A 25,578-nucleotide genomic window follows, 5' to 3' on the forward strand; every position below is an offset into this window, starting at 1 on the left:
GCGATGCCCCGGGGCTCGGGGCTTTCGGAGAGTGCTGGAAACGGCGACGGGAAGGGAGGTGCGCTCTGGCAGAGCGATCCCGAACCGGTGCCCTGAGCCGCAGAAAAGCGCAGAGGCGTTGGAAAGCTGTCGGCGGGGAAGGGAGACGGGGCCGGAGGGGGAGATGGGGCGGCCGAGGGCGGAGAGGTCCAGCGCAAATTGCAGGTGGCTGCGGGGTCCCGTCCGGTCCGTGGCCCCTCTGGGGAAAAGGCCGAGGAGGGTTTCCCTTGCCCCCGGCTGGGCCGGTCCCCTCCGAACAGGCCTGGCCGTTATAAGGGCAGGATGACCCGGGGACACCCGGAGCCTCCCGAAAGGCTTAAGGCCGGACTCAGCACCGAGGGAGAAACTTGGCCTCCCATCAACCTTAAAAAAAAACAATCCCCCCCGCAATAAAACCCGCGGCTTCACTTCCCAGCCCTCCCTCTGCCCCGACGTCGCGCCGCGCAGCCCCCGGCCCCCCAAGAGCCGAAACCCCGGCGAAGGCTCCGGGGAGGCGGCGAGCGCCATCGATTTTCCGTGGAAGGCGCCCCGAGAGGCCGGTGATGGACGGCGGGGCCGGGAGCCCTGCGCGGGGGCAGCCGGCGCGGGGGAGCTGAGACGGATGCGCCGGGAAGGGCCGTCGCCTGCCCGCGGCCGGGGCTGCGGGAGCCGGGGCCGGGCCAGAAACAGCAAGCGGAAGCCATCAAGGTGGAGGAGAGGAAGCGAGGAAGAAGAAGGGCCGAAGGGCTCCGGCGAAGCAGCCATTAGGAAAGTGCTGATGCAGAGGTTCACTCGTGCCGACGGGAAGAGTTGGAATAGTTGCTGTTCACGGACAAAGGCGGTAGGAGGGAGTGGAGCTTTGTAGAAGCTGGAGTCTGTCTCGCTGGGCGTCTGTGTTTCATTCCCTGTCAAAAGCCTCGGAGCCGGGGAAAAGCAGGGAAGCGCCGAGCTGCAGCGCTCGCTCCGGATCAGATAGCGAGAAAACCAATAGCAGGGAGAAAAAAAAAAAAAAAAAAAAGGGAAAAGAAAAAAACCAACCCACCCTCCACGCCGAGCCTGAAAGAGGCAGGTCGCTGCCAAGTGCACAGCGCCCATCGGAGCGGCGAGGACGTCTACCCTCCCGGGCAGGAGCGCGGCCCCGAGGATATTTGATGACACTTTGGCAGCGATGGGTCCCCCAGCATCTCGCGGAGCCCATTTGAGGGCGAAGGCTCTGCGGGCGCAGAGGGAGTTTGAAGCGAAATTCACCTGAGTCTGGATCTCTTGGTCGCTGGGATTTATTTATTTTTTTCCTCCGGGAAACGGGGGGGGGGGTGGCAGGGGGAAACCGAACCCACAAAAACATTTTTTTTTTCAATCTCCCTCTTTTTGTGTGCTTTTTTTTTTTTTTTTTTTTCCTGGAAGAAGATTTTTTTTTCCCCCGCGGGTGGTTGCAATGGAGGGGTTGGGGCTGCGCCCGAGAAGAAGCAGCCGAACGCCGGAGCCGGGAGCGAGCAGAGCCGATCGGGGGGCCCTCGCCAGCTAACTCGCCAGGACGCCCGGCCCCGAGCCCGGGGGGGGGCTCGATGCGGTGAGAGGTAAGCGCCGGCGAGCGAGGCGGCACGGCAGCCCCGCCGCTCCCAGGGCTCTGTCTGATCCCCAGTCGGAGGCAAAAAACAGCAGTCTCATAGTGAGTCAATCCCTGCACCCAGTGCAGCCTCGCCGAGAGGGAACCGGGGGAAGTTTTGCAGCACCGGCCTCTCCGGCGAAGTTCCCCTCCTCACCCCAGACCCATAGCGGTCGCGTAAACGCCGGGATGGGCTTGGTTTTTGCAGAACTGGTCCCCCCCCCGGCGATGCCTCGGGCCCCCTCCCTCCCTCCCGGGGAGGATTTGGGCTCCCACGGCAGCCCCGGCCGGGCTCGGCGGCTCTGCCTCCCCGGGGCAGCTCAAACTTTTGCACGCCGGCTTTTCGGTAAATGCCCGTGCGGGGTCGTGCGCCCGCCCGGGCCCCCCCGCCGGCAGCAGCGCCGTGCACGGCTGCGCGAGCGGGCGAGATGCACCCACGGCCACCAGCCCCGTGGGGCTGCGGGGGGCCCGGGAGCCGGGAGCCGGGAGCCGGGGGCGTCGGGAAGGCGGATCGCGCGGCCCGGGAGGACGCCGAGCGGCCCGGCGGCGGCGGCAGCATTGCATCACCGCGGCGGTATCGGCACCGAGCGCCAGCCCGGGTAGCAAAATTGTCCAGAAAATGCGCTCGGCTGAAGTGCCTCCAGTGAGCACCTGCACCCCTTCCCCGGGTGCGGGCAAATATCTGTATTTTTAGAAGTCTCGCTTAATTATAGAGCAAAGAGTGTTAGGGAGAAGATGGTGTGTATTTAGCAGCATTCATTCCCGGACAGTTTCGCAGTGAATCTGAGCATAAAATAAGGGTTTTTCTCCCCCCCCCCCCCCCACTGTGATTTCGAACCACCTGTTTTGTGGCAGTCGGTGCCTGCAAGGCTCAGTTTTAGTCCTGTTCTTAGAAAGCGCGATGATGACTTTGTTTGCAAGCGCTGTTTGCTCCCGGCATTTGCAAAGCTCTGGCAGAAAGGGCCCAAACCGATGATTTAGGGACCGGCTTCCTACCCCTCTCGCCCCGAAGGCTGGGGGTTATTCGGCCCCGGGCGCCAGGCCCCCAGCGAGCGCATCGCAGCGTGGGAAGCAGCGTCGCTCCGGGGTCGGAAAGGCTCCCGGCGCCATTCCACGGCCCCCCTGGACCCAGCCTGGGAGCGGGATCGCCCGGCTGGGAACGGGTGTTCCTGCGCCGGGGCTTCGCAGCCGGCAGTGAAACCCGGCGCCGGCTCCTTTGGCTGCTGTGTCGCTCCTTCCCCCTCATCCCTGTCTCTCCGCCCGGAAAACTTTCCCCGGCCTTTTGTTCTGAACAGCAGGTGAAATTCCCTTTGTGCGAGCACAAAGCCACGAAGCCGTCCGAAAATAATGAAAACAATGCTAAAAACAGAAATCCCTGCCTGTGCCTCTCGGGCCTGGAATAAGCCAGCACCAGCGTTCCCGCACGCGGCGGCGGGCGCTTCCCCAAGCGCCGGGTTTTCTTGGGAGGGCGCCTCAAAGGCCCCCTCGCTCCCTGCCTCCGAGCTACGACACAGTTTGAATCCCGCTGTGGTCCCTGCTGGGCTTTAGCCAGAAGAGTTGTTTTACCTAAAAACCCCAGCTGGGCCGTTTTTCCCCTAGGAGCCCCGAAATGATGCTGGGGAGATGCCGAACGCCGGCAGGGGCGCCGGCCCCCGGGAGCACGGCGCTATGCGATGCTCCGGGTACCGACGCGGATGCACGTTGTAGGAGAGCTCGGGCTGCTGTGGTTGAGAGTGATTGCCGGGGGGACGAGCCCGGTCCCCCGCTGTCATCGCGGCAGCCTGTGGGGCCAGGGCCCGGGCGCTGCCTCCTCCGGCTGCGGGTCCGGTGGTGCTTTCTGCGGGCCGCGGCTGCGTTGCGCCCATTGCCGGTGCCGAATCACCTGGCCCCGCGTGGGTCAGACCCGTTTCTGGACTCCTGTGCACCTCGGACTCTTGGCTGATGTCCAGCCTGGTGACACCCCGGGTGTCCCCGGCACCCACCCCGGCTGGGTGCCCTTCACCCGCTGGGCATCCTGGCACCGGGCAAGCGCTCGAAACCAAGGAAGGGGAAGCCGAGCGCCGCCGGCTGCTCCAGGCCCCAGTGTTGGGGTCCCTGGGCTCGGGGACGGAGAGGAGCAGGGTGACAGCGAGGTGGCAGGTGGCTCGGGGGGACCAGGTGCTGCTGCTGCCGCTCTGGGCGACCGCGGAGCTGTTGCCTTGCTGTGCCGTGGCCCAGTTCCACCATCCCTAGCTTGTTCTCTCATTCCTCCCTCATTCACTTGTTCCTACCTTGTTCCCTCTTTCCTACCTCGTTCCCTCGCTCCTAGCTCATTCCTTCATTCCTAGCTTGTTCCCTGGTTCCCAGCTCATCCCCTTGCTCCTGGCTTCTTCCCTGGTTCCTAGCTCATTCTCTCGTTCCTAGCTCTTCCCATCATTCCCAGTTCATTCCCTTGTTCCCAGCTCTTCCCATCATTCCCAGCTTGTTCCATCATTCCCTAGTTCCCAGCTCAATCCCTGGTTCCCAGCTCATTCCCAGCTTGTTCCCTCATTCCTAGCTCGTTCCCTTGTCCCCGGCCTGTTCCCTCGTTCCCAGGTCATTCCCTGGTTCCCGGCTCTTTCCGTCATTCCCAGCCTGTTCCCGGTTCCTAGCTTGTTCCCTCATTCCTAGCTCTTTCCATCATTCCTGGTTCCCAGCCTGCTCCTGGATCCTGGCTCTTTCCATCGTGCCCAGCTCGTTCCTGCTTGCCGGCTTGCAGCGCAGCAGGACTGCCGGTGGGCGACGGTTTTCGCAGAGCTCGTTCAGATTCCCCCGTTGGACTTTCGAAGCATCTGGTATCACTATCTCAGCGTCATTATGAATTAATTAACATTAATTCCCTGTTCTGGTATCTACTATTGCGAGGAGCCTCAGCTTGAGCTTTTTTCTCCCTACCCACAAGTGGAAATGGCCAGATCCAGACTTTGCTTGGCAGAAAGCCAGAGCAAGGCTGCGTGGTTGGGGACCGCAGGGTCCCCGTCCCCATCCCATGCCGTGGTGAGGAGAAGCCGCCAGCCTCCCCCTGCCAGTCGGCCGCCGGGACGGGGCTCGGCCCTGCGGCTGGGCTGCTGGCAGAGCCCGGGTGCTGCTGGCACTGACCCAAGAGAGGCTGAGCCCCCCCCCCGCTGGTGCTGATCCCAGGGATGCTGATCTCCAGGGATGCTGATCCTAGGGGGGCTGACCCTATGGTGCTGACCCCAGGATGCTGATCCCAGGGATGCTGACTCCAGGATGCTGATCCTGGGGGGGGCTGACCCTATGGTGCTGACCCCAGGATGCTGATCCCAGGGATGCTGATCTCCAGGGATGCTGATCCTAGGGGGGCTGACCCTATGGTGCTGACCCCAGGATGCTGATCCCAGGGATGCTGACTCCAGGATGCTGATCCTGGGGGGGGGCTGACCCCAGGATACTGATTCTAGGGATGCTGATCCCAGGGATGCCGACCCCAGGATGCTGATCCCAGGGATGCTGACTCCAGGATGCTGATCCTGGGGGGGGCTGACCCCAGGATGCTGATTCTAGGGATGCTGATCCCAGGGATGCCGACCCCAGGATGCTGATGCCAGGGATGCTGATCCCAGGATGCTGATGCCAGGGATGCTGATGCCAGGGATGCCGACCCCAGGATGCTGACCCCAGGGGGCTGACCCCTCCGGAGCTGTGGGGATGGGGATGCAGCCGGAGCGGGTGGGCAGCGAGCCGGGAGAGAGGCTGGGGTCATCTCTCCAGGCTGGCATTCCTCCTGCTCCGTGAGCCACCGCCAGGGCAGCGCGGCCAGCAGCCACCCCGCACGGGGGGCACCCCGTCCGCTGCCCCCCACGTCCTGCCCCATGGTGACGTGGCCCTTCGCACGTGCCTTCCCCTCTGCCCCCTGCCACCGCCGCGTGCCCGCGCCGCGGGGCCACCGCCTCTCCCAGGGCCACCCCAGCACCGTGCCGTGTGGGCTGGGGGTGCCGGGGGTGCCGGCGTGCCCGGGCCGAGCCGGGGCGGCGGGGGGCAGCCCCGCGGGCTGGGGTGACCGCACGTGCCACGCGCCGGGAGCCCGGCTGGGGCTTACGTAACGGCCGTGCTGCAGTCTGCTCTGCTCCTCCGCCGAGCGGCACAGGCAGGGCTGCGGTGCCGAGCCGGCTCCCGCTGCTTCCCTTTGGGGGGGTGTTTTTGGGGGGGGGGGGCATGGCCGACGGCCAGGCTCCGGAGGGGGTGACGAGTGGGGCTGGCTGGAAACGGTGGCTGCCAGCTTTTGCCCCCGGTCCCCTCCGTCCCGTGACCTTGGGAGCTGAGATGGGGCCAGGGCACGCTGCCCCATGGCAGGGGGGGCTGGGAGGGGGCAGAGGGCTGGTGCCAGTCCTGCCCCAGCCCTAAGTGACGGCTGAGAGATGAGAGAGGGCTGGGTAAGGGGTGAGGACCCCGCCGGCGTCCGTGTTCACACCTCCGCACTGCTGGGAGAGCACAGCCCCACTGCGCAGATGGGGAAACTGAGGCAGGGCCTGAGCGCAGCCTGCTCTGCAGGGACGGCAGCCGGGCAGCAGGTCCCAGGGGACCTCCTGGACAGGGACGGGAGAGGGGACCGGCCCGCTGGGTACCGCTGGCCCGGGGATGCCCAGGGCTGGGCTCTGCCCTAGGGCCGACGTCCCCGCTCGGGCCGGGGCAGCAGCAGGGTGCTGGGTGCCGGCGCCGGAGCTCAGGTTGCTGCTGGCGTCTATCTCGGAGCGAGGTGCAGCTCGGGAGCTCGCCGTGCGCGTGGCCGTGGCGTGGCACCGAGGCTCGCGGTGCCGCTTCTCGCGCATCCCCCTCCGCGGAGGAAAACTCAGCGCGGCTTTGCTGCGCCGCCCGGGAGCAGGAGGGGGGTCCGGGCTCGGGGGGCCGCAGGTGCCCGGCTCAGCCCCGACCACGCTGGCTCCTGCAGTGACCTCCCCGAGGGAAGATGCCACCACCCTCTGGGACACCGGGGTCCCACGGGGTCACCCTGCCGGGGCTGCATCCCCTGCCGGCGGCTGCCCCTCTCCTTCCTTCAGTGCAAAGTGGGGTTTTGCTGGGGGAGCTCAGCCCTGCCGCCTCGCTGCTCAGCCCGGCGTCCCGGCGTGCGGCGCGGTGCCTTTGCAGCGTCCCCCCCCCCCAGCACCCCGGCAGCCCCGCGGGGACAAGGGCTGGGAACATCGCCGCATTGTCCTCCCCGGCCTTCGGTGCCCCTTTCGGGACGTGCCTGGAAACCGGCCACTGGAAGAAATGCCAGGAAAAAGCAGCCGTCGGGAGCAGCTCCTCTGCCTGGGCCAGCTCCGGCCTTGCCCGCCATGGCTCCCTTGCCTTGCCAGAGCCCCCCCGGGGCAGCCGGTGCCGGATCAGGCCCTTGCCTCCTTTAGGGAGGCCCTGGCCACCCACGATACCCCCCGAGGCCCAGCGCCGGCTCTGAGCGGGTGGGCTGCAGGGCTGAGAACGCCCTCCAACTCATTACACGCAGGGGCCAGCTAATCTGCGCCTGACAGCAAGTCAGGCTTTGCAGCGCTCTGCAGGCTGTACTGACAACGTGCTTAATGGGGCTGATGAATTAAGTGTGTCTTATAAATGCATCAGATATCAAAATTCCCGTGTAATTACAGTGCAACGGATTACGCGTGGCGCTGACGGGGAAGCGGTTCAGCGGAGCGAAGGAGTTGCAGCTACGGAGGGGAGCAAGCGCAGCGCGATCGCGGCAGCGCTCGGTGCGGCGGTGTCACGCGGGGACGGGCTGGGAGCACGGGGGGCTCACGGGGCCCAACACGGTGCCCTGCTCCGTCCCTGCCCGTCCTGGGCAGAACGCCGCGCTCCCATGGGCACAGGCACGTGCGCCCTCGCGTGATGGAGTGGCCAGGGAGGTAGGGCTCGAGTTAGTTCAGAGATGAGCAAGTTTTCCTTTCTTGTTCTTTTCTTTTTCTTCTTCTTCTTTTTCTTTTCCTTTTCCTTTCTTGTTCTTGTTCTTTTTCTTCTTCTTCTTTCTTCTTGATCTTCTTCTTTTTCTTCTTCTTTTTATTCTTCTTTCTTCTTCTTCTTCTTCTTTTTCTTTTTCTTTTTCTTTTTCTTCTTGTTCTTCTTTTTCTTCTTCTTTTTCTTCTTCTTTCTTCTTCTTCTTCTTCTTCTTTTTCTTTTTCTTTTTCTTTTTCTTTTTCTTTTTCTTCTTGTTCTTCTTCTTTTTCTTCTTTTCCCTTTCCTTTCTTGTTCTTGTTCTTGTTCTTCTTCTTCTTTCTTCTTCTTCTTCTTCTTTTTCTTCTTCCTCTTCTTCTTCTTCTTTTTTTCCCTTCTCTTTTTGTCTGCACTGGAGGCAGAAAGCACACGCCTCCCTGCCTGCCTGCACACACGCAGCAGAGCTGCCGCTGATCTACCAACACCGAGAAAACACAGAGGAGACTGTGAGCAGCCGCGTCTCCGTTTTGGGGAAACCTGTGCTAAACGGTGACCTTACGGGGCGCAGCCTCGCCAGCAGCAGGGGCTGGCTGTGCCGGCGGGGGGGTGAAACGCTGCTTAGCCGGGATTCACCCGCGTGCCGCCCATCCGCCGTCCGCCCCGCCGAAGCCCCGCCGCGGAGAGCGGCAGCAGGCTCCTCTTCGCCCTCCGCCGCGAGCTGGGTCGGAGCAAAGGCTTTTGTGCAGGGAGCTGTTGCCCGTTTTGTAGTAGCTCTGCACAGAGCTGCCGGCAGCGGGGCGGCCGGGGGGCCCAGAGCTGCCCCCCGCACCCAAGCGAAGGAACCAGCCCCACTGCAAGGGCCGGTAACGGGTGCCCCCCCCTCCCCGGGCCGGGAGCCGGCTCCCAAAGCCGCTTTGCTCCCGCGCCGGTGCCGCGCGAGGCCGAGCCGCGGCGGGTCACGGCCAGCCGCGTGACGCCCGCTTTCCGCCGCGCTCCCACGCTAATGAGCAAAATCTGGCAGTCCGCACCGCTTCTCCCCGCCGTTAATTATTATTAATTATTTGTTATGCAAATAAAAGTTGAGGAGCGCCGCGCCGCAGGCAACACAAGCGGCCGCGGGCCCGGCTCCAGGCGGCTGATGTAAGCGCGGCGGTGCCCACGGCCCCGGCACTGCCGCCCCCGGCCAGGCACCGCGGCCCCTTAGCATCCCACGGGGCTTGGGGACGGCGTGGAGAGAAGGTCTGGAGAAACGATGGGACCTCGCAGAGCTTCTCCCGGCACGGCAGCTGGTGCAGCGCGGCCGGACGGTGCCGGACCCAAGTCAGGGCCAGCATCAGCGTGGAGGCTGGCACCGGGTCCCGGTTCCCGGGAAAGCACGGCTCCCTGCAGCGGGTATCCGAGGCTCTGCTCTCGGCGGTGCCCAACATCTCCAGTGCCCAGGCAACGCCGTGGGATGCGACTTTCTCGGTTGGAAAAGGGCCTGTCGGGGCCCTTTCTCACGTTCGTGCCTCGCTGCTCTCCCGGCATCCCGGTGGCACCAGGGACGCGGAGGAAACGCGGCCGGGACAGAGCTAGCTGCCGCCCCGGGTGGGTTTCTGCAGCAGCCCTGTGTGACCGGCACTAAGTATTGCCCCAAATTTGTACATTTTGCAAGCTTTTCCTCTGGCTTTGCCACTGTTTTGGGTTTGCTAAACGTGCTCCAAGGCATCAATATTTAGAGACATGAGCACTCGCACGAAGCAGGTCCCAAACACAGAAAGGCACCCAAAATTCCCCTGGCAAAGCCTGCTTATTTAGTCAGGGTGCTGGGGAAGGCTCATCCGTCCTGGCGTGTCCCACTTATCCCCGTGTGCACACCTGAAGTTTGGGCTATCAGACCCTCGCGGGCCCCATCGCAGCAAGGCGCTGCCGTCCGGAGACAGGGCGTTAAATCACCCCCGCCGCGCCGAGGTGACCGCAGGCGGTTTGGGAGCAGAAAATGCAAAGGCAAAGCGCTGGTCCCGGGGTTCTCGTCCTGAATTATGTGCTCAGCTCAAAGAAGAAATCACGCGCAAGCAGAAGTCAAGCGTCTCACTCAGTTTCCCGGCGAAAACCAGCCAAACGGATGCTGCGGAGCGGCGCCACTGCCGGCTCCTTCCGAAGCCTTCGAGGATGCAGGCAGCGTGCTGCGGGCCGGGAGAGAGGAAGGAATAAATAAAGGAGCGCTGGGCTCCTTTCCCTGCTCCGTTGCCGGTAGTTTGACTGAACCTGCCTCGCTGCGGATGACTCACTCCGGCGGCGCCGGTTGCGACCCGCTAACCGCTGTGCTGGCACGGGCTCTGCAGTTCCCCCTTTTACTGGCGAAAATGAGAAGTCGCCTTTTCTGCCTTTTTCTCCCCGATTGCAATATAACGAAAGCCTTAAACAGGGGCTGTTTCGCAGCCTCCTGGTGCCGGGGAGTTCGGAGGTAGCCAGCTGTTAGCCAGCCCCTCCGGGGGTTTTCCCAGCGGGAAGGACAGAAGTGACCTAGAAGCGTCTCTGCATGACCGATCCTGCATCGGCACAGTCACAGCCCTCCACCCCGGGCGTTAATCCAGCTGTCCCTTTTCTTTCTTTTTCATCTTTTTAATGAAAGGGGATGGAGGGAGGTCTTGCCCCAAAGCGTACGTTCAATACCGCACGCCCTGCCCGGCGCTGGGGCCATCGGACGTGCCGCGAGGCCCGGGCTGGACTCTGCTAATTTTAGCCGTGATGGATCCCAGCTTCTTCTGCGCTTAATCATAGGGAAGCCGATGGGGTCACACGCAGCGCGGGGAGCCGATCGCCGCGAGCGCCCACAGCCGAACCCGGCTCCCCGGATTTAGCGGTTTCTGTTTGCTGCGTTTTCACCCATTTTCTTTCCGAGGGGTTATTTATAGCCGGGCCAGCTCTGCTCCCCGTCCTCCCCTGCCTCCCACTTCCCCAGGTGCCGCCTCCCGGCTCTTGGAGGAGGCAGGTAGCTCAGCGGCGGCGAAGGAGGCTGTCGGGGCTTTGCCCAAGGGCGTTCGAAGCTCCCCAGCGCGGGTATAAAACTTCCCGAAGGGACAGTTTGCTGCAGGAATAGCGCTGAGCTAGCTGAATCCCATGGTTTCGGCAGAGTGACCCGGACCGCGCTGCAGCCGTCTCCCGGGTTGTTTCCAACCTGACCCTGCGCTTGGACGAAAATGTTTCGCAAGGAAAATCTGACCCATCGCCCTGTTATGCCCCGGACTGGAACGGGACCCGATTTTGAGGTTTCTGGTGGTGGCAAAGTATCGTTTTTCCACCAGCTCGATGCCTTCCCCAAGTAACTCCCGCTAGAGCCCGGAGGAATCTGCCCGAGCCGGAGGCAGGGATGCTGCCAAGCCGCGTCCCCTGGGGCAGCACCGCGGCCGGGTGCGTCGTGCCCGGGGGCCCCGAGAGCGGCTCCGCATCTGCTCCGCTGCCGGCAGCACCGAGCAGCCTTTCCCCCACGCTGGAAGTGTATTTAAAACAAAAACCCCAGCCCAAAGCGGGTAGCTGCGATGCCATCTGCGCCTGCTGCCGGCCCCGCGGGGGGGAGCAGCCCGAGCAGCCCGCGCTGCCGGCAGCCCGCCGAGCTCCGACGGGGACCGCTGCCGTGGGTGGCCCCGCTCTTCCTCCTCCCGTCCTCCCCCTCGCGGAGGAACGTCCTGTTTCTCTCGGGAACAGCCTATCTCCTTGGCATCTCCCTCTCGGGAAGCCTTGATTTCTTTTCCAACTGTGGCTCCCCAGCGTGTCGCGGGTACTTTTCTCCCCCCGCGGCTCCCCCTCCCGTTGCTCCCAGCGGGAAGGCTGGCCGGAGCGCTCTCCCGCAGCCCCGGCCGGAGGGGCCAGCGGATGGGGGCAAAAGGCTGCTAATTCACTTGCATCGATGGGGTCTGAAAAAGCAAAGGGCCCATCGGGGGGGTTGGAGTCTCGGGGGGGCAATTTCCCCGGCAGCATCCGGGCTGTGTCACCCCTGCGCCCGGCTCGGTGACGGCAGCGTTGCTTCGCATCCTTCCAACTTCGGACTGATTTCCATGACGGTGGAGTTGGGGGGCGGCGTGTGGGAGTCGAGCGCCGAGCGCTATTCTTTTTCGGCTGTCATATGCCTCCAGGAAGGCTTCTGCCTTCGGGATTTGCGTAGAGCCGCGGCCCCGATGGGGCTCCGAAACCCGCCGGCGGCCTGCGAAGCCGCGGCCAAGGGCTCCGCCGCCGTGGCCGAGCCGGGACGGTCACGACGCGTGTCGGGGGCTGTGACCGGGGGCTGATGACGGGGGGTCCCGCAGGGGCAGGGAGCCGCGGCGGAGCTGCCTCGCGGATGCTCGGCCCGGAGGGGAGCGCGGCCGGCGGAGCCAGCCCGGCCACCACCGCCGCCCGCCTGCCGCCGCGCCGACAGCTCCGGCCCGATTGATTGAGCTGGGTCTAATTTGCCGGAGAGGCGGGGAGGTCAGGAAGGAGCAAATTCGGGCTGCTTTTGTGAAAAAGCAGGTGCCTGGGTAATGACCTCATGGGGAGAGCGGCTGCAGAGCGAGCGGCTCGCGGAGCCGCGAAACCGCAGGAGGGGAAGGGGGGGAGCGAGCCCGCGAGTGCCCCGGGCACGAGGGGAGCCGGATTTGGTGGCTGCGATCGCCGCAGACACGCGCCTCCGTAGGGAGCAGGCTCCATCCCTCCTGCGCTCCCGGAACGGCTCGTTTCCTTAATCTTATCTCGCCCGAAAAATTACGAAGGGAAAAAGATAAAACCCTGCCGTTTTGCTCGGCTGCAGCACAAAAAGCCCCAGCGGAGCCTGCAGAGCGCCGGGGACAGAGATCCTCGCCCGAGCGCAGGTATTTCCGCTGGGGTCTGCAGATCCGCGCCGAGCGCTGGCAGCGGCGGAGCAGCCGGGCGCTCGCCTTCGCGGGGGGATGCTGCTTCTCTTTCCAGGCGTTTCTTTCTTTCTTGTATTTTTTTTTTAATGTTATATAAAAAAGAGAAAATGCAGCCGGGATGGCACGGGGAGGCTCGCTGCCGCCCAACGGGGCTCTGCTCCCAAGGGCGCCCGCGGGGAGCGCGTTGGGCGTCTCATTGCTCGTTTTACCTCCGAGCTGGCAGCATCCCCCTCGCTGAGCCAAAAACCCCGCGGCGTCCCCAGCGCCACGGCAGGATTGGACCCTCGCCGGGGCCCCGGCATGGCAGCCCGGCTGCATCCCCCCCCGGGAGCGCGGCCACGGTTGCGTTTTGGGGTGAAAAGTTGAGCTCTTAGATGTGGTGCCCGCTCTGCAAGGCATCACCGAAACGCCGGCGCAGGCATGGCGTGGCAGCGCTGCTCCGGCCGGGGGACGCGGAAGCGCTTGTGCTCTGCTTTCAACTCATTTTCATCGCTGTCATTAGCTTAAATTTCAGAGGGAGCCCGGCTTGGCATCCGACGGCGACGGCCTTTAATTTAGCAAATGCAAAAACGGGACCTTTTCCAACTGGAGCGATGAGAAACGTTCTGCTCCGTTCTCCGCCCGCGCCGCGAGCCGGGTGTCAGGCGCTGGCCGGCACCGTCAGCCGCCGAGCTGCCCACACTGTCCCCGCTCGAGCCAGCGCGGCTGCGGCTGAGCCCTCCCGCACTCATCACATGTGTGTGACAGCCCGTCACCCCGACACCTGCCGTATTCCCAGAGCTCCCGGGCTCTCGCGGGGACCTGCCGATGGTCCTGGCCAGGCAGAGAGCCCCCGGGGGCAGCAGAGGGATGGGGTGCAGGGCGGGGGGCGAGGGAGGCGCAGCCCCTCCGTGGCGCCGGTTCGAATCCCGCCCCCGGCCGTGACACCCGTTTGCCCCGACAAGGGCCTTCGGCGCCGCCGGGCTTGCGTACGATGGCGCATGGTCCCCTAAGCTGCTTAACGAGGGGTAAGAGGCTAACGGGCTTATTACCAGCAGTTATTTCCACAGCCCGCAGGTGTCCCTGAAACCAGCAGGGCCCCGCACCTGGGAGCCCCCGGCTGACACCACTGCTGTGCTCCTGCTTTGGGTGTCACGACACCGTCGGTGCTCAGCTCGCCGCCCCAGCCAGACCTGCAGCATGCTGGACGTTTTCGGGGCATTCCTGCGCCCCGTGGCCGTGACCCGGGCTGCGGTTTGGGCAGGAGAGCGGTGCTGGGGGGTGCCCCCCCCCCCGCCTGCGCGCTGCGGCGGGCGAGCGCAGCATCCCTGCGCGTCGCCTGGAGACGGCCGCCGCGGGTTGCCACGGCGACGCAGCCTGCACCGCAGCATCCCTCCGGCTCCGCCGCTCCGGCCAAAGCCGGGCCGAGGAGGGGGCCGGCGCTGGGCGGCCGCAGGGGGAAACTGAGGCACGGCCGGTGGCTGCGGAGGGGCGCGTGGCCCCAGAGCCCCCAGGGCAGCCCAAAACGCGGGGGGCTGCACGGGGCCGGTGGCGGTGCCCAACCGGGCGAGGGGGCCACCCTGGGTGCAGCCGGGCCCCCGCCACGGTCCCGCCGCCCCGCGCGCCGCTAATTATAAATGACAGCTACGGCGGGCGAGGAGAGGTTATGCAACTTCGGCATTTGGAAAATTCTTGCTCCTCTCTTATCGACTCTATAAATACCTTGAACGCGGGCCAGACAGCGCGGGGAGGCGGGCGGCGAGCGGGCCCCTCCTTGGCGCCGTGCCTCAGTTTCCCCCGCTGCACGGGCGCTGCGGGGAGCGCTCCCCGCTGCGGGCTGACGCCTGCGCGCCCGGCACCGGCGGCGGGGGACGCGCCGGGGGGGCTGCACCCCTCGCCCCCGCACGTGTCCGCGCCGCCTGCAAAGTCCTCGCCCCGCGGGGACGTCGATACCAGCGCCAAGGGCACCGTTGCATAAGTGACAGCCGCTCGTCCCGGTGCCGCTGTCCCCTGTGCCGATGGCAGCATGTCACCACATCCCAACCACCCCGATGCTGCTACCCCAGCCAACGTCTTTCCTCGCGGGCATTTCGTTTTCGCCCACAGGTTGCAAACGCCGGGCGCTGCACCGCCCGGGTTGTTTCGGTTGGGCTGGCCGAAAAGGAAGCTGCCCTGGCTCTGATTTCGTTGGTATTTTATTGCTCTAACGCTCCTGCAGCGATGGGCACCCGGCGGTGAGCTGGGCTTCGGAAACGCTCAGCCGGCTGCGGTTTGGGCATCGCTGCTTTAGAAGTGACCGTTTTCACGCCGGAGCCTCTCTGCCGGCGCTGCCGCCGCTCCGGGGCCCTCAACGAAGCAATGCACCGGGGCGCCCGGCCGGGGGGGTGGGGGGAATGAGGAGGAGGATGAAAAGGAGGATGAAAAGGCCACAGAAACCCTTGAATCGGGGTGGGCCGGGCCCAGGATGGGGGCAGCTGCTTGGCGAAGGCCCTTTTCCTCCTGGAGGCATCAGGCCGCATCACGTGTGTGCTGGGGACTGTTTTTCCTCCCCAACAGAAAACAAGGGTGATTTTTCATCCTCCGTCAGGAAAGGCTTGAAGATGGGGTTTTTGGGTCGTAGCAGCCATTAAAGTGCAGGTTCAAAGCACCAAGGTGCCGCCTTCAGCCGCCGATGGAATCGCTCCAGTCTGGTGTCAAATCCGCACGGTTTAAATTCATTGCATCCTCCTGGCTGGTCCTTTTCATCCTGAAAATCTCTGAAATCCCCTGCAAGCTGCTTCTCTTCCAGTCCCCTGAGAACAGCTATGGTATTTCGGGCTTTCTGCCGCCGCAAGACCCTCCATTGCGGCGCTGGTAGTTTAGCTGCCGTTGCAGCAAGGGTGGTAACGCTGCGCACGGGCTGGTGGCAGCTCCCCGGGTTGCAGCGGGGGACCAGAGGTCCCCGGCGCCAGGTCCGGCACATATAGGGCGCGGGAGAGGCTGTAACCTGAGCCGGGAAACACGCGGCAGGGCCGCGGCGTGCTGCACGGTCCGGGCCCCACTGGCTGGTGGGCGGGCGGGTGCCGAGCGGGGCGACGGGACCGGCACCGGCGCTGGGCAATCTGCGCCGACGCCGCGGCTGGAGCAGGCTCGCACCGATCGCGGGGTGAGTAGGGCCCGGAGGCTGGGTCAGGCGCGCGGCCCGAGCGGAGCGCGTCCTTCGGCCTCGGCCTCTTCCTCCTTTGCGCCTTGCCGATGCCTTGACCCGCGGCGATGCCCAAGGGCTTTGGTGCAACTGCAGTTGTGCCGGCGCGGCCACGGAGCTGGGGACCGGGCTCAGGATGCTGGCGGAGAGGCCGTATTTCAAGCCAAGGGTTGAGGAACCACCAACACCTGGGCAGACCAGAGATGCTGGCGGCTTTAAAGCCCAAGGAAAGGCGGAGGATGCCCACGAGGGAGGTAGCACCAGGCTCCAGCCCGCAGCGGGTGACGGGGTCACCCTGCTTGCATCCCCCCTCGCTGGCAGGGCTGGGTCTGGCAGCCCCCGGCGGGGTCTCGCGCTGGCCCCGCTCCCCTCCGGCGTGACAACGTGCCGGTTTGCAGCCGGACCGGCGGCACGGAGCCGGGTGCTGCTCTCCCGGCATCGGCGGCGGCTCCCCCCGTGTCGGCTGGCAGCCCCGGTGCTCCCAACCTGCGGCACGGCGCGCCGGCCCGAGACGCGCAGCACAAACATCCCCGGGCGCCGGCTCTGCCCACACGCGAGGTTTCCCTCTCGCTCGCGACACCGCTCCTCGGGAGGTGATTTTTGTTGTTGTTGGGTGCGAACGGAGAAACCAGCCCGGGAAAAGCCGCCTTGGGGCTCTCCGTGATCCCGGGTCGGAAAAGCGACCTCGCCGGCAGAGCGGGGAAAGCGGCTCGGAGGCGCTTGCCCTTGGGGCCCTGCTTTTCCCTTTCTTCCCACGGTGCTTTTCAGCTGCCGGCGATTCCCTGCGCTCCGGGCTTTCGGCACGTGCCGATCGGGAGCAACCCGTCCCCCGGTGAGCGCCGACGTCGAGGGGTCTCGACGGGTCTCCGAACCCCGGGCAATGGCACAACCTCGCCGGCGGCCGGCGGGGAGGGAGCGCGCGGGGCAGGCGGAGACACGCTTCCAAGGGCATCGCCCCAAAACGCCGCCCGACCCGCGCAGCCTGGGCACGGGGCTTTTTTTCGGGATGGGGAGCCACGAATCCCATCCGGGGGGGTTGCGGCTGTCCTCCAGCTCCGTTTCTCCTCCCCGTGCCGGACACCTCCACCTCCGCCGCCGCCACGGCGGGCTGAGGGCTGCCGAGCCGAGCTGATCCTGGTCCCCGGGACAAATCGCGGGGGCTCGGCGGGCGCTGGCAGGCTGGGAAACCTCCCTTCCCCCTCGCTAAATCCCTTCCCCAGCGCAGGACAGTAGGTTACGGGACTCGCCCGGAGGTTGGATTTAAGGAGATTACAACTTCTCCCCCCGGATAATCTAGAAATTCAATTAAAACTCTCTGTCTCTGCCGGGCGGCAGCAGGGCCTCGGGGCACCCTGCGCCCCGCAGCCATGGCCGGCGAGCGCCGCGGACCCCCCCCCGGGCGGGTGCCAGGTAAGGGCAGAGCCCTCGCCCCGGGGACCCCCCCAGGGTCCGGCCCGGCCCGCGGCGGGGGACGTTAGTGCCCATCCTCAGGGTCTGGCTGGGGGGGGGGGGAGGTGGAGAGGGGACGCAGGGAAGGGGCTGAGGGGGGGGGACACGGCAAGGCCAAACCGCCCGGGATCGGCCAGGGTCCCCCACCGGTGTGCGGGGTGCTGCGGGGGGCGGGGGGGCAGCTGGCGGGGCTGGATGGGCACCGAGGGGGGCTCCGATGCTGCCCAGGGCAGAGGGGTCTTTGCCGGGGCTGCTAAAAACATCTCCGCAAATCCAGGGCCGATTTAGCAGGAGCTTTTAGGGTGCTGAAGTCAGAGCCCATCACCCCAAGCGGGGCCTGAACGTGGTGTTAATGCCCTGTCGGAGAGACTCCGGTCGTCCTCTCCGGCAGCGCCGGGCGAGGAGGGGTCATCCATCCTCCCGGCTTCGCCAGGGCCCGGCCCGCCTTGCGCGGCCGCGGATTTATTGGAAGCGCGCAAATGCGGAGCGTGGCACGGAGTGAGCGGTGCAGCCAGAAATGCTCCGCTCGGCACGGCGGAGGCGGTGCTGGGGGGCTGCTGGGGGGTCCCCGGTTTCGCGGCCTCTCCGTTGGGATGCGACGAGGGGGAGCTTTGCACGAGATGGGGCTGGATGCGGCCGCACACCCCCATTTCCCGCGTGGCTCCGCGGCCCCGGGAGAAAATCCCAGCGAGGAGGACGCGGAGCGGGACGGGACCCGCAGCCCGAGTGCCCGCTGCCCCTCGGCCCCCGGACCGCGGCTCGCCCTGGGTGCCGGGGAAGGCGGGACGCTAAAGCGGGGCGGTGGGACAGCTCGCGAGCTCCCCAGCACCCAGCGCAGCCTCGCCGCATTTAAGGCCCTTTTAAAAAACAAATAAAAGGAGGCGAGAGCTGGCGGCCGGCTTTCGCGCTCGGGCTCTGCGGGGAGCCGTGCCGCCGGGCGAGGGCTGGTGCCCGTCTCCAAGCGCAGCTGCGCTGGGTAAAGCAGCGGCACAGGCAGCCGCTCGCTGCGGGGCACCGCGCTCCGGTCCCCGGGCAGCGCCGGCAGAGCGAAGCCTGGTACCACGGGGCGACGCGAGGCAGTCAGAGCAGGGGAAGAGAGGGAGGGAGAGAAGGATGGAAGGGAGAGAGAGAGAGAAAAAGAAAGAAAAAGAAAGAAGGAAAGAAAAGGAAAGAAAGAAAAGTGAAAAAGATAGAAAATGAAAGGGAGCTAGGAAGGAAGGAGAGAGAAAGAAAGTGAAAGCAAGAAAAGAGAAAAAGAAAGAAAACATGGAAGGAAGGAAGGAAAGAGAGAGAAAGGAAAAGAAAGAACAAGAAAGGAGAAAAAGAAAGAAAATGAAGGAAGGAGAGAGAGAGGAAGAAAGGAAGAGAGAAAAAGAAGAAAGGAAAGAAAATGAAAAGAAGGTAGGAGGGAAGGAAAGAGACAAAGAAAAAGAAAAGGAAGGAAGAGAGAAAGAAAGAGAAAAAGAAAAGAAAAAAATGAAAGGAAGGGAAGAAGGAAGGAAAAGAAAGAGAAAGGAAGAAAGGAAAGAAGGAAGAGAGGAAGGAACAGAGAGAGAGGAAGGAGGAAAGGAAAGAAGGAAGAGAGGAAGGAACAGAGAGAGAGGAAGGAAGAAAGGAAAGAAGGAAGAGAGGAAGGAACAGAGAGAGAGGAAGGAAGGAAGGAGGGAAGGAAGGAAGGAGGGAAGGAAGGGAGTGATGCTGCTGACGGGGGTCCGTGGGCTCCCCCGCGGAGCGTCACCCCGGGTGAGCGCGGCTCGCGGCCTCCGCAGCCGTCCCGGGCTCGTCTGCCCTCCCAGCGCGGTTAATCCCCACCCCAGCTAATCCTCCCGCAGGTCACCAGCAGCTCGTGGCATTTTATTCTCCTCTCAAATGCCTGTAGAATTAATTAAAAAAAGCAAGAGCAAATTCACCCAGCGGCACCGCCGTCGGGTGTATCCCCCGCATGTGCCCACGGGGCTGCGGGAGAGCAGGACGGGGGTGGTGGGAAAGCAGACGGGCTGCGCCTTACTCTAAAAGCTCAGCTTTCATTAAAAAAGGGGAGGGAGAAAGCCTAAATAAACCCAGGCACTGGGGCGAGGAGGAGAGCTGGGGAGAGGTGGCTGGGTGGTTTGTCAGTCTGGGTCTGCAGGCAGCCTGAGACGTCAGCTCTGCAGTGCGGCCCGCCGAGTCCTTCCTCACTTCCAGCAACAAAAGTGGGGTTTAAATATTACCTATTAATGCCTATTTTACTCTTTACCATGGCCGGCAAGGAAGGAGAGGAAGTTGCTGGCTGAGACGTGTGCGATCTGTGCTAAGTGACCCTAGCCGGGCCTGGACAACTGCTTGGTCGGTCTCCTGGCACACCAAAAAATAATCGTGGAGCTTAAAAAAATAGCATTTGGGATAAACATGGTTGCATCTGGATTCCGGCATGTGGAAATATGTTGTTGGATGTATAAGACGGAGGGCATGCCTGGGTCCGTCTCCAGGGCCGGGGCATTTCGGGCAGTGGGGAAGTTCGTTAGCGCTGCTGATTGCGGTGCTGGACCTCCAGGGTGATGCCGAAGTGCCAGGTGGGATCGGGCAGGACTTATGTAAGAGGAAACCTGTGGTCTCGCGGCTAGCTGGGCTGATGGAGCTCGGGGCAGGCCGTGCCTGGCAACGCTGGCCGCCCGCCCCCGGGCCCCCGTGTAATGGAAAGGGCGCGCTTGTCCCCGCGTGTCCCCAGGCTCTCGAGCTGATTGCAGGGATCGACCGCATTGACCGGGCCGGCGGGTACGAAACGGCACGTACAGCCTGGGACGTGGCCGCGTGGTTTCTCCGCCGTCCCTCCTGCAGCCCCGCTTACAATCCCCTCCGGAGGTGCTGGGGGGGTCCAGCACCCTGGCAGGATGCAGCTGGGACCCCCCGTGTGCTGGAGGCCCCGGCAGAGCTCTGCTGCTCCGGGGAAGCTCCCCCAGCTCAGGCCACCTTGCCCCCGCCGCTCCCCCTGGCACAGCTGATGCTCGATCCCTGACCTTGCAGCTGGGCCGTTGAGCAGGCACCAGAAGAGCTCCTCGCTCCCCGGCTGCAGCGCTCCCATCGTACGACTTGGCCGGCAGAAACACATCTGGACCATAGGCGGCCGCATTTCCCAACGGATGCGTTGGGAAAGTCGCTCCTTGAGACATTTGCCCCAGGCGAGTGCCTTCCAGAGGCCTTCTCCAACCAGCCGCACGTTGGCTGTGTCCTCTCCTGTCCCCAGGCCTGGGGATGGAGGTTAAATCCACGTCGCCCTGCGGTTTCGCTGGCCCCAGAAGAGCTGGTGCTCGGGAGGTCGGCCGAGCGCTGCTGTGATGTGCTGGGCAGTGGTCCATCTGGCACGGGCGATGTGAACTGATGGAGCCGCTTTCAGGCATACCTTTATTAATATCCCTGCACGGAGGAAGGAGCGTGGCCTGGCCTTTCTGCTTTCCTCCACAACAGCCCAACCCCAGAGACCCGGCTCCGAAAGCGGAGCTCATGAGAAAAGCGCAGGGAAGCGGTCTTCAAAGGCCCAGCTCAACCCAACGCTTCGAATCCACTGGTGTCTTCTGGGTTCCCAGAAATGCTGGTTCGCTCACTCATTTTGTAGTATGAAAGAACAAAGTTTAGGTCCTCTGCCTGTCTTGCTCATAGTTTTTTAGGAACGGCTTGCCGTAGGAGTGAGAGCAAGGGGAGCTGGGGGTTCCTCACCCAACACGCAGCCCCCCTCCATGCCCATAGCCAAGCACCCCCCCGTGCCCCTTCGCCGTGCCCAGGGTTCGCGTGGGAAAAGTAATGGCCGTGTCTTTGTTTTCTCGTTGCAGAGCCTCTCACGGGATCCTCTTGGTGACGCTGCGGCCAAGACGTGGAAGCTTGGGACTTCTCTTCCACCGCAGCAGAATTTGGGGGGTGGGAAGGGGTGGGCCAGGGGGACGCCGGGAGTCAGAAGACCCTTTTCCTTCACTGTGGGCTTGGCTCAGGGATGACTGCGGGCCGAGTCAACCCTTACAGCATAGTGTCCTCCGAGGAAGACGGGCTGAGGTTGACCACCATGCCAGGTATCAACGGCTTTGGCAACGGGAAAATCCACACCAGGAGGAAATGCAGGAACAGGTTTGTAAAGAAGAACGGCCAGTGCAATGTGGAGTTCACCAACATGGATGACAAGCCTCAAAGGTACATTGCAGACATGTTCACCACATGCGTTGACATTCGCTGGAGATATATGCTATTGCTCTTTTCCCTGGCGTTTTTGGTGTCCTGGTTATTGTTTGGCCTGATTTTCTGGCTAATTGCACTCATTCATGGAGATCTAGAAAACCCAGGCGGAGACGATACCTTCAAGCCTTGCGTTCTGCAGGTCAATGGCTTTGTGGCTGCTTTTCTGTTCTCCATCGAGACCCAAACGACTATTGGTTACGGATTCCGCTGCGTGACAGAGGAGTGCCCGCTCGCCGTCTTCATGGTGGTCGTTCAGTCCATCGTGGGGTGTATAATAGACTCTTTCATGATTGGTGCAATAATGGCAAAGATGGCCAGGCCCAAAAAACGGGCCCAGACATTGCTTTTCAGCCATAACGCGGTAGTGGCAATGAGAGATGGAAAACTCTGCCTGATGTGGAGAGTTGGGAACCTCCGGAAAAGCCACATAGTAGAAGCCCACGTACGAGCTCAGTTAATTAAGCCCAGGATCACAGAAGAAGGGGAATACATACCGCTCGACCAAATAGACATCGATGTGGGGTTTGATAAAGGCTTGGACCGTATCTTCTTGGTGTCCCCCATTACCATTCTCCACGAGATCAACGAAGACAGCCCGTTGTTCGGGATCAGCCGCCAGGACTTGGAGACGGATGACTTTGAGATCGTGGTCATCCTCGAAGGCATGGTAGAAGCCACTGCCATGACGACGCAAGCTCGGAGCTCCTACCTGGCCAGCGAGATCCTGTGGGGCCACCGCTTTGAGCCTGTTTTGTTCGAGGAGAAAAACCAGTACAAAGTAGACTATTCCCACTTCCACAAAACCTACGAGGTCCCGTCCACCCCCCGCTGCAGCGCCAAGGACTTGGTGGAGAACAAATTCCTGCTGCCTAGCACCAACTCCTTCTGCTACGAGAACGAGCTGGCCTTCATGAGCCGCGACGAGGAAGAGGAAGACGACGACAGCAGGGGTTTAGACGACCTGAGCCCGGACAACAGGCACGAGTTCGATAGGCTTCAAGCTACGATAGCGTTGGATCAGAGGTCGTACAGGAGGGAGTCAGAAATATGACTCTTGGCCCTTCCACTGACTTTTCCGAGGGTATTTTTTTTCCTCCTCTAATCTCTTCCCCCACAACCCGCTCCAATTATGCAGAACAATGCAAGTGCCATAGGAATGCTTGAGAAATTAGTATTGTTCTTAGTTTTCAGTTTCATTGCAATAACCACTGGCCGGGCTGCAGGAGGGGACGGCGGCAGGCCGCGGGGCGTTGCGAACGTGCAGCGTCCGCGCGGAGCCTCGCCGGCGTCCCGGGGCGGTTCGATCCCGGGGTGCGGAGAGGGCGAGTCCGCGGGCCGCGGGCGCTCGTCCCGCGAGGGGCTGCAGGGCTGCGCTCCCCCCGGGGAAAACGCGAGCGGGTCCTTGGAGCTGAGCACTGCGAGAGCCAAAAAGAGGAAATATCAGGAAACAAATCTTTCTCTCTCTCTTTCTTCTTTCCTTTTTTTTTTTTTGGTTCTTTTTTTCTTTTTTAACTGAGCAACGACAACAAAAAATTGCTCCTTCCGGCAGGCAGTAGGATTCAGTTGCACAAGAACAACACTTGAAATAACATGCAACATTAACGTACTTCTTTTTAATTCGGGAAAAGGGGGGAGGGAGGCGAGAGGGTTTTTAATTTTTTCAACGTAACGTTTGGGAGACTGTTTACCAAAATAATAATAATAACAATAATAATAACAATAACAATAATAATAATGTTAAATCTGAAAGAAGTGATTCAGTATTTTTTAAAAATGAACAAGGGGATGAATAAGCCACCGGGGTCCTTTGAGGGGGTGACTTGCTGGGCAGATGCAAGAGCTAAAGTCAGGATTTCATCCAATTTTGGGTTTTTTTTCCCGCCGGCATGGCTTCACTGGCAGAGAGCGGACGTAAGTGGCTGGAGATCCGTGGCAGTGAAAGCAAGTAGCGTAATTACTGGCAAAATAGCTAATAAGGGAAAGCCAGGCTGCGATAGAAAGAATCCTTGGAAACACAATAATTAGCCCATTTCTGGGAATATTTGTCCTCAGGGTGGAGATCGAGGGTGTGAGCCGCTGAAGTGCCGGACCTTCCCCAACACCTCCAATGGGCAAGTCATAGGTTTCACTGTGGCTCAACCGAAGTGACAAAAAGCACAAAGAGCAGCGTGAAAGCTCTGGAATCGGGGGATTTTCCCAGGTTCTGATCCGATTTGCTATTTTCCCCTTGAACAATTCAGTCATTTCAAACGTGGAAATCCATGGGAAGTTTGTCCAACTCGCTCACACGTCTTGCCCGCCCGGCCCCGCGCGTCGGTGCCGCTGCGTTTCCGCGCCAGGCTGGCGTTGATGAGTTACGAATTACCCACCGAGTCAGGAATTAGTCCAGTGCAGAGTCCCACGTGGTCGAGGAGCCCCCCCAGCCTCGCGCGCCCCGGCCGCCGGGCGGATCGTGCCTTAGAGCCGTGCAACGGCCCCGTTCCCGCGCCGCCGGCCCCGTTCCCGCGCCCCGGCGTCGCGGCAGCCGCGGGCCGCACGCGGTTTGGCGTTTTGCTTTCCGGCCAGGCAGCCCCGGGGCGCTGGGAATTTCGGGGAGAGGGGGGCAATGATTTGCCGCCGGGCGCCGGGGCGTCGTGCGACCGCCGAGGTTACGTCTCCGCAGCGCTTTCTTCCCGCTCCGTTAGCTGCCGCGTTGATCGCCAAAACCCCGTGCCGCCCATCGCGGCGGCTCTTCCATTTTTTGGCTAAAAGAGAAAACCGCTCCTCCCCTGCCGCCGCGGCGTCCGGGTGGGGAGGGGAGGCAGCGGATTGGGGAGGGGGGAGGCAGAGAGATTTTGTGTGCGCACTACTTATTTATTTTTTTAAAAAAAGGATGCTTTTAAGTGGTTTTAGGTTCTTTTGAATAAATAATACTTAAAAAAAAAAAAAGGTGCACATCTTGCTGCTGTAGGGTTCTCAGAGGGTTAATTTCTTTATAAATATATATATCTCACAGTAAATATTTGTATAAAAATGAAAGATAACTAGAGATGTCTTTAAGTAAATTATTGCTTTAAAAAATATATATATGACTGTACAGTGTTACCTGGGAGAATAGAATAATATATACAGATGTATTTTTAAACTACTGTGTAGGAGGATGGGAACAGGGTTGGGGGAGAGCCGGCGGCCGGCGCAGGGAGGTGAATTTCGGACCCTCCCCGACTCCCGTTCCCGCCCCCCTCCCCGAACCCCCGCTAGCGAAGCCCCAGCTCTGGCGAGTCGTCTTATATATACTGTATAGTCCTAGACATGGAACATGCTGTTACATAATGTATAAATATTATTTTTGCCTACCTGTGAGTGCTCGAAGCTACTGATCTTTTTACTACCATCAGGGATCGTGAGAAGGCTGCGCAGACGGTTTCCTTTCGGCAACTAATTGCTGGTTTTATCACATGAATTTTCAAGGGGGGGGATAGAAAGCAAATAAAAGGCCAAAAAGTCACGTTCATTTGGTGGCCGGTTCCCGGGGAGGAGGATGATGGTGGTAGGGCTGCCGTAAGGGCGAGAAACCCCTTTTGGAGGGCGAGAAACCCGTTTTGGAGGAGTTTTGGCCCTGGGGAAGGGCGGCCGAGCGCGGGCGGCTCCGCGCGGGGTGATGCTGGGAGCCGGAGCGGAGGGAGATATCTCCCGGCAAAGCCACCTCCTGGGAGCCGGGGCTGCGCTTTGCGTGGGGTTAACGCTGCCGTTACACTTGATCCTTGGAGGATCGCAGGTGTCCGAGGAAGGAAAGACCCGCTAATCCTCTTGGCCGGCGTCGGCTTCTGCTCTCACCCACCCGGCGCCCAGCGAGGCTGCGAAAAGCACCCGCGTCCCCCCCGCCGCGGCCACAAACCGCTGCTTCGGAAGAGCATCCTGCGCCTCCGCCAAGGGCTCGCCAAAACGCCCGGCGCGGGAGACACGTGCCGCCCTTTCCCGCGCCCGGCCCAGCTCCCGCGCGTCCCGGGGACGGGGAGCCGTCCGGCCCAGCCTCGGCGTCCCACCACCCACCTAGTGCACTTAGTCCTTAGGGCTGGGACAATCACTTAGCGCTTAACCTTTCGCGAGTCGGTGCCTGCTTGACCTTCAAACCTTTTGTAGGAAATGAATTCAGAGCCACCTTTTCTATCTTTAATAAGGCAGAACAAATACGTTTATTTTTAAACCCTCCTGCTCTTTCCTTTTCCCTTGTGCTGACAACCAAAAGAGCCCCCCCGCCCCGCTCCCTCCGGCGCGCGGGAACGCGGAGCTGCCGGGGCGCCTGCTCTCCTGCCCCTCCGAATTCAGGGATGCTGCCGTTGGGGGGTGCCCGGGGCCGGATCCAGCCGCGTGGCAAATGGGCCGGCGTCCGG

The 25,578-nt window shown here is 62.4% G+C and overlaps 1 protein-coding gene across 1 annotated transcript; it reads left to right on the forward strand.

The window, feature by feature from the left end:
• The first annotated feature begins 689 nt into the window (after positions 1-689).
• On the forward strand, positions 690-24,540 carry LOC112980384 (ATP-sensitive inward rectifier potassium channel 12). Its single transcript, XM_026095185.2, has 2 exons — positions 690-1,595; positions 20,809-24,540. The coding sequence occupies exon 2, from the start codon at positions 20,967-20,969 to the stop codon at positions 22,254-22,256; it is 1,290 nt and encodes a 429-aa protein (XP_025950970.1). The 5' UTR covers positions 690-1,595; positions 20,809-20,966; the 3' UTR covers positions 22,257-24,540.
• Positions 24,541-25,578: the final 1,038 nt, after the last annotated feature.

The sequence above is a fragment of the Dromaius novaehollandiae genome, chromosome 14 (genome assembly GCF_036370855.1).
Source record: "Dromaius novaehollandiae isolate bDroNov1 chromosome 14, bDroNov1.hap1, whole genome shotgun sequence".
NCBI lineage: Eukaryota > Metazoa > Chordata > Aves > Casuariiformes > Dromaiidae > Dromaius > Dromaius novaehollandiae.